General features: G+C 41.2%; 1 protein-coding gene across 1 annotated transcript; it reads left to right on the top strand.

Moving 5' to 3' along the window:
* The first annotated feature begins 2,226 nt into the window (after positions 1-2,226).
* On the top strand, positions 2,227-8,276 carry LOC127775176 (probable aldehyde dehydrogenase). The gene is made up of 15 exons (XM_052301497.1): positions 2,227-2,453; positions 2,718-2,797; positions 3,342-3,445; positions 3,689-3,756; positions 4,377-4,434; positions 4,635-4,748; positions 5,005-5,088; positions 5,197-5,415; positions 5,881-6,012; positions 6,110-6,199; positions 6,553-6,642; positions 6,981-7,190; positions 7,458-7,568; positions 7,787-7,866; positions 7,953-8,276. Exons 1-15 carry the CDS (start codon positions 2,380-2,382, stop codon positions 8,089-8,091), a joined length of 1,653 nt encoding a protein of 550 aa, XP_052157457.1. The 5' UTR covers positions 2,227-2,379; the 3' UTR covers positions 8,092-8,276.
* The last annotated feature ends 78 nt before the right edge of the window (positions 8,277-8,354 follow it).

Below are 8,354 nucleotides of genomic sequence, written 5' to 3'. Positions count from 1 at the left end.
ATGGCTTGGCCTCTCTTCATTGGTCAATCATATCATTCATTTCGTTCATGTGCAAACCTTGGCGCTCAAGATGCAGATTCTGCCGAGAGAATTCAGAATCGTGATGATGTATCTGTATCTTGCTGAACGAAAATATACTCAAACAGAAAAGGGGTACACCGGTTTGGAAATCATTTACAGTTTTCAAAAGGATCAAGAACGGCAGAACGCTATACACTTTTCAGTAGAAAACCTATAATTAACTATAGTATTATACAGGTATGCAGTTTACAACTTTAAACAGATTATATTGACTAGTAGCTCCGAAAACAGGCAGGTTATTCAGCGACCTTCAGCTGAAAACTTCGCCTGCATAATCATTTTTTTTTCGTATTCAAGTTCTATCATCCTCCATTTTCCATCATCAATGGTCCGCGCAGATTGCCGTCGTGCCGCTTGGCCGCCTCATGGCGGAGGCACAGCCGGAGTAGAGGCCTTCTTCCGCGTGCGCGGCCGTGGGACTTTACCCTCAACCCGGGGCCGTTCAATGTGAAGGAGCACGTGCTCATCACCTTCTTCGTCAACTCCGATGTCAGCACGGCACCGCCATATCCTCGTCTTCTACGGCAAGCACATCATCTCCTTCTAGCCTCCTCGTCCGGCCTATGCCCACATGCCACACACCTTGCTTGGAGTAGTTGCTACCATCCATAGCAGATCATATCAAAAGTGACTCTTTTTTCTTGTCATCTTCAACCATGGATCTTTCTTCAATCGGGTCATGACTGTTTCATGTTGCTGCTTATATGTCTTGTAATACGAGCGAGCCAGTGGCGGATCCAACGTGGGTGCAGGGGGGACTCGTAATAAGACCCATGATACCCCCAGAGCACCCTCTTTAATTTTTTCACCATAAATAATAAACTAAAGGTCTCTATATGGTTAGAGGTTGAAGAAACCGTGCAATTGAGTCTCTCATTTTTTTTCCTGGATCCGCCCCTAGATCGAGCTTCTGGGCGGGAATATTCCGGTGGTATATGGTGGAGCCGGCCTGCCGGTGGCGATGTGGTGGTCGTCCAACCCCGTCATCACCATCGCCACGCCTTCACTCCTCTCCTCGCCGCCGTCGCCGCAGTCGCTGCAGAAATCTTTCACCGTCGCTGCAGCCTGATCAAGTGGGCCCGGACAAACTGCCACGTGACCAAAAACGGGGGAATGAGATCAATACCGTCATGGGAGAATCCTCTTGCTCCGTAGCCCAATTTTAAAGAAAAAAAATCAGGCTATTTGCTACTGCTCCATGCACGCAAGATGAGTGCTAGCTAGTTCTTTTTTCTTTTTTCTCATCACTTCAAATATTTTTTTATCCTAAACTACTTATCTGATTTACGATCCGATCTTACCATTGAATTTGTTGTACTTAAATCTTTATAATAAGGTATCACATGATTATATTTTGATAAAATAAAAATATATGTTTCAAACCGTTAAAACTTAATGTTTTCTATGTGATAATGACATGTTTCAAAGTGTGCATTTACTGTGTTTCACAAAATTTATTTAACTACTTGCTCTTACTCTCTCATCTCTATCCATGCATGCATGTATCTAGCAACCTTTAAAATGATTTTTCTCTAAAGTACTTATGTAATCTACGATTCGATAACACCGTTGTATTTGTTGTAATTAAATCTTCACAACAAGAATATCGCATGATTATGTTCTGATGAAAACAAACATATGCTTCAGTCTGTTAATACTTAATGTTTTATACGTAATAGCAACATGTTTCAATGTGTGTCTTCACTGTGTTTCAAAAAAAATTAAATGTTCCATTGACTGATTTTTTTTCACCATGTGTAACTTAATGTTTCATTGGTGGTCAATTGCAACATTTGACCGACCGATTTTTTTAGATGATCGGACGCCTGATTTGGAGGTATCTCCACTGTCATGGGATCCAAGTTACACTATTTTGTACATTTGAGGGGCTAACGTATCTGGTATTGAGAATTAGAGATGTCAAACGAATTTGATGTAAAGTTGAGGGACGGAAAGTGAACTTATTCCCCGGCATCGGCATGTGAGTGGCGCACACTTGTCGCGCTCGCGCGCACACATGCTGTTCGTACTGGGCCTCACGGTCCCCGGATCCTTCGGGATTCACTTCCCCTCCTCCTCGCCGACCACATCATCGGATCATCATCATATCAGCCCACCTCTTCTCGCCTCCATAAATCGAGGACACCCACGCTGCCGCTGCCACTGCACACGCACGCAGCGAGTCGCGACACGAGACCGTACCGTGGAAGGAAGAGAGCGAGGCGAGGACACCACTCCGCTCCGCTCCACCGCCGGGTCGCCGCGCCGCGCGCGGCCCGAGCTCGCCGATCGAGAGCCATGAGCCTCATCCTTTCCCGGCGGCGCCTCGCCGCCGCCGTCCGGCGGTCAGGCCCCGCCGCGCTCGCCTCCAGGTGATCTGTCTGAAACCCCCTCCCCTGATCTGCTCGCGTGGAGGGTTGTCGGGAATGGGCGTGCGTGCGTGCGTGCGTGCGTGGATCGTGCTGCGGCGGTTTGGGCGCCGTTGGCGTTTGGGTGATCTGATGCGAGTTTCCGGTCGAGCCGCTCGTTGCGGCGCTCGCTTTTTCCACCGTTTTTTTTGGGAGCGATCCGGCATCGTGGTTTTGGTTGCGGGCGATGAATATGGTCGACTCATCGTTTGGGTGATTGATTGGCAGGTGGTTGCACACGCCGCCATTCGCGACGGTGTCTCCTCAGGAGATTTCAGGTTCGAGCCCGGCGGAAGTGCAGAATTTTGGTAAGAGAGCTCCCATTTGGGGTTCTGCTTATTGTTTTTGTACACATTGAATCTGGAGGGATATTATTAGTTAGTGCTTGTGATGTTGCAAAACCAATTCATAGGAATGCTGTGGCAGTGCACAAACTAGTTCATATGGTTATGGTGGGAAGTAATTTTACTTGAGAAGAGTTTGACATTGTGTCTTATTTGAACAATAAAATGCCATGCCTATTATATTTTGAAGAGGAAATACGTGTTTGGTAATTCTCATACTTTCCACAGGTTATGTTATGACTGCTTATGCAGTTTTGCCGCACATTACTGTTGATTTTTCAAAGCAATGACATGTGCTTGATCTCTTTGCTTCATAAACATTCAGTTCTAACTTCTACTGAGCTAATAAGAGTTAAGGTGTAGTTTATTTCCGAATGGTTGTTCCAGTCAAACATGTCACTGTCATGTAGCCTTTCACCTATATGGAAGAAAGAAGTTATTTTGGCATGGACGTAGAGATGCTTGATAAATAAAGTTCTGATCAGACTGCTGATAGGGTTAAGTTCAGTGCAGGGCAGTTGGACAACATCTGGTAACTGGAATTGGCTAGTTGATCCTTTAAATGGTGAAAAATTTATCAAAGTTGCTGAGGTTCAGGAAGCAGAAATAAAGGTACGTTAGTTACTTTCAGATGTTTCTTTTATTATTTCCGTGTTGCGGTGATATTAATTGTTATTAACCTTCCTCAGCTTACTCCACTAAAAAAACCCACAGATTGATCCGTTAAAGAAACAAACTCTCTTACATTAAAATGACTGACTTCGGTTATATTTAGACTTAGTTGATATTACTGTGAATCTGTTATCTGCTCTGAAGTGTATTCTCAGGCAACGTGCATTTTTTTTTCTGGTGCAGCCATTTGTAGAGAGTTTATCTAATTGCCCAAAGCATGGACTTCACAACCCACTTAAAGCTCCAGAGAGGTCTGTGTAGCTTTCTTGTACTACTAATGCATTGCATGGTTTTCCAATGTTTGACTTTTTTCTTTTGGCTGTCTGTTGTGTTTGAACCCCAACTTTGGATGCATTACAAAAGGCATCTAACACAACAGAGTTTATTTTACCTGATAGCTAATCCACTTACTGGCTCTTCTTTCTCATTGATAAATTTTTGCAGCTTTATCAAACTCCTGGTCACTGAAGTATTTGTGCTATACTACATGAATAGTTAGCTACAGTATCCTTGTTCTTGCACAGTTGACCCCAACTCCCCCGAAAAGCCAAGCTATACACATAGGGGATTTGGTATCAAATGGATGATTTACCCCCCTGTGTGTCTATCACATGTGATCCTAGGGTCACATGGAGTTGGAAAATGATGTACCACTCTAAGGAGTGACAAATTATCAATTTTCCCAAAAATATATTGCTGATAAAAACATGCTTTACACACAGTAAACAAACTTTGTGGAGTAGGAAAAATTCAATACGATAAAAAACTGTGTACTATATTTAAACTTGTACTGTATAACTGACACTGACAGTGGCAGTTAACAACAATGCTCATGTATGCTTTGACGAACTTCGGTATCTTTAATATGCAGGTATCTCATGTATGGAGATATATCTGCCAAAGCTGCAAACATGCTTGGTCAACCTGTGGTATGTTATCTTAAAATTAAATGGTTTGACTTCCTATTACTTTCAGTGAGATTTTAGATGACTCTAGCTGTGCATCCATTGGCCTGCATTATGACACTCCTATAAATGCCAAATTAGGTCATGTTGAGAAGGAGAGAATAAAGGATATGCTTTTCTATCTATTGCTTTTAGTTTCTGATTGTGTCATTGGTGATTGACAGGTTTCAGATTTCTTTGCTAAACTTATCCAGAGGGTATCTCCAAAGAGCTATCAGCAAGCTCTTGCAGAAGTTCAAGTCTCTCAAAAATTCTTGGAGAACTTTTGTGGAGATCAGGTATAAAAAAAGAGAGGACCATTTCATAGTATCAGTGTAATCTACATATCAGATCAGTTCCTTCATTGACATGTTCACAAGTACTATGATATAATTGATACTTTCATTAGCGCTGCAGTTTGTAGTGGTAGACTTGTAATTTGTTGAAAGAGCACATCATTTCCAAGGAACTTGCAAAATGCTGCATTCTGCAGATTGAAAAAACTTCTCTGATATATTCTCATCATTCACATCAACTATTTCTCTGGTATGGTAGGTACGCTTTCTGGCTCGATCATTTGCTGTACCTGGCAACCATCTTGGACAAAGCAGTAATGGTTACCGTTGGCCATATGGTCCGGTGAGTACTCTAACAATGTAGTTGAATGTTTAGCCATTTATTTAGGCAATACCAGGTTTTTTTTGGGTATCATGTTAGCTCTAATGTTATATATATAATTCTGAACAGGTTGCAATTATCACACCGTTCAATTTCCCATTGGAGATTCCATTACTGCAACTAATGGGAGCACTGTATATGGGAAATAAACCTGTCCTCAAAGTTGACAGCAAAGTTAGCATTGTGATGGACCAGATGCTTAGGTTGCTTCACGCATGTGGGATGCCAGCAGAGGATGTGGACTTCATAAATTCTGATGGTATCACGATGAACAAGCTGCTGTTAGAGGTTTGAATAGCTACCCTCTCACTCACTGTAAAGTAAAGAGATTACATGCTGTATCAGATAGCATAACAAATTAGCACACATTATCACTAACACCACCTTTTAGAAGATGAGAGTTTTACAGTTTCCCCTTGATAATTGCTTTTGAATAATGCATTTGACCATGTCAATACTTTGTAATTACTGGATTGAAATACCTACATTTTCTCAATATCTGATCAACTGAGTTCCATATTGTAGCATTATATGCTGCTCATCATGTTAATATAGGACCACCGGACCAGTGTGCTGCAATTCATCTGATCTTTCCTTTGTTGGGGTGATACATCATTTCCAATGGATTGTTAAGGATTTAATTCACAACTAAAATGCATCTGATAGTTTTATATGCAGTGCCAAAAGTACACTTCTGTCCTACTAGCAGCACATATTTCATGCTGAATTTGATTTTCACATGATCTCTTTTAGGCAAATCCGAAAATGACCCTCTTCACTGGGAGCTCACGGATAGCAGAGAAATTGGCTGCTGATTTGAAAGGCAAAATCAAATTGGAAGATGCTGGTTTTGACTGGAAAATTCTTGGTCCAGATGTTCAAGAGGTCTGAAGTCATTTCTGTTCAGTTCTTCATATTGTATATAAAAAAATCAGTGCGTAGCTACCGAGCTGACCTGACATACTTTTCCATACCCAAACAGGTTGATTACATTGCATGGGTTTGCGACCAGGATGCTTATGCTTGCAGTGGTCAGAAGTGCTCTGCTCAGTCTATTCTATTCATGCACAAGGTAATAGTGAAGATTAGTATTATGTTCCTTCTTTGCTTGAGTCTTTGACTGTGATCATGACTCTTGACATATAACTTATGTTACATGCTTCTTTTTTATCTTGATGGTTTGAGCCATTTACTTATGGACAAGGTTATTTATGACTACAGTAGTAACTTATCCAATGATCAACACTAGGTTTAAGACCGACTGTCTTATAATATCGATCCTACTGATTTCAAGACAATAGGTCCAGTGCTCCTGAGAAAAGGAAAATACAATCTGTCTTTCTTTTTTATTTGAGCTTTGGAAGCTAGTTGAGCTTGTGTTACTTTTCATATCTTAATCTGTTGTTTAATTTTCTTAACTTGCAGAATTGGTCGTCTAGTGGGCTTCTTGATAAAATGAAAAGTCTTTCTGAAAGAAGGAAGCTTGAAGACTTGACCATTGGCCCAGTCCTTACTGTGAGTGATCAACTCTAATCACTAGCCATTTTCATGTATTAATACTATTTTTTGTTAGTATTTGAACATTTTGTGGTTCAAAAGTTGTTGAAAAACAAAATAGGGATGGGCAACTATATATGTTCCTGAATCCCTGCTAGTGGCTACTAGGTCCAAATATCAAAGTGTCTAGAAGAACTGACTGGAACTGATCCTTGCAAAACATATATAGAGAAAATGGACATGGAGCCATTCAACACTCATTTTTGCTTGTTAATTTGTTCATGTGGTTGCATAACTAGATGACCATCATTATGGTTTCTCCATGAAGTTAAATCTATTTTTCCTATGCCGTCCAGGTTACAACATCAAGCATGATAGAGCACATGAAAAACCTTCTCAAAATACCAGGATCAAAGGTCCTGTTTGGTGGTGAACCTCTGGAGAACCATTCTATCCCAGAAATATATGGTGCCTTCAAACCAACTGCTGTATTTGTTCCTCTATCGGAAATCCTTAAAAGTGGCAATTTTGAGCTTGTGACAAGGGAGATCTTTGGTCCTTTCCAGGTAAGAGATTCTTGATGCATTGTCTTGCCACGATTAGATACAATTTTTTATTTAACGGTAACCTGGCATAGCTATGACATGAATTTTGTTAACCTACTGCATGGTTAAAGAATAGGAGTACTTTTCTTTAATATGGTATGGTCTACTTGTAGTTAATCAGTGATTTTGTGCATATGCATGCTAGCTTTCCATAGAATTGATAACAACCTACAAGTTTCAATTGTCATTGTGATATAGTACTAACCTATTCCAAGTTCATATGCGCAGGTGGTTACAGAGTATTCTGATGATGAGCTTGAATTAGTATTAGAAGCCTGTGAAAGGATGAACGCTCATCTGACGGCTGCAGTTGTTTCAAACGACCCTTTATTCCTGCAGGCAAGTTGGTTTTCATCTCTGTTGTGTGTTACACCCATGCCCATTCACTTGGTTGAATAATTCTACCACGGTACCACCAAGCTAGTTAGGCTAACATTTGTCAAGCCATCTTGTAGCAATACTTCTCAATATACTCACGCAGCTTTTGCCACCAACAATTGAACACTTGAATCCAATCGGCTCAGTGACTTATCCAACACACACTCATCGGTTTTCAGGAAGTACTTGGGCGATCAGTTAACGGGACAACATATGCCGGCATCCGAGCAAGGACAACTGGTGCTCCACAGAACCACTGGTGAGCTAAGACTAGAAACTGGAACCTGCCATCTTCCTTTTTTAACCAAAATAGGTTAACATGTCATTTTATTATTTGTAATTCAGGTTTGGGCCTGCTGGTGATCCAAGAGGTGCAGGGATCGGAACTCCAGAAGCCATTAAACTCGTTTGGTCTTGCCACAGGGAGATCATATATGACATTGGCCCCTTGCCTAAGAACTGGGCACTACCTTCCGCTACATAAATACTATGTCAAGGCTAGATTAGCTTGTAGCGTGTTATTCTGAATAATTTGCCTCGTCTGGGCAATCATGTGTTTCATTAACCCCGAGAGCATAATAAAAAGGCAGGAAATGGTTGTGAAATGTGTTCTGAATAATGGTTGCCTGTTTGCTAGTGTCCAAACTTTGCTCGCGCTTTTTTTTGTCCATCCACTAGGCAGTACTTCGTTAACATCAATGACTTGTTTGGAACGTGGAGATTATACATGAAATCAGTTGCATTTGA

Source organism: Oryza glaberrima, chromosome 5, assembly GCF_000147395.1.
Source record: "Oryza glaberrima chromosome 5, OglaRS2, whole genome shotgun sequence".
Classification (NCBI taxonomy): Eukaryota; Viridiplantae; Streptophyta; class Magnoliopsida; order Poales; family Poaceae; genus Oryza; species Oryza glaberrima.
Note: the sequence above shows the minus strand (reverse complement) of the source record. Positions and strands in the feature narration are given on the sequence as shown.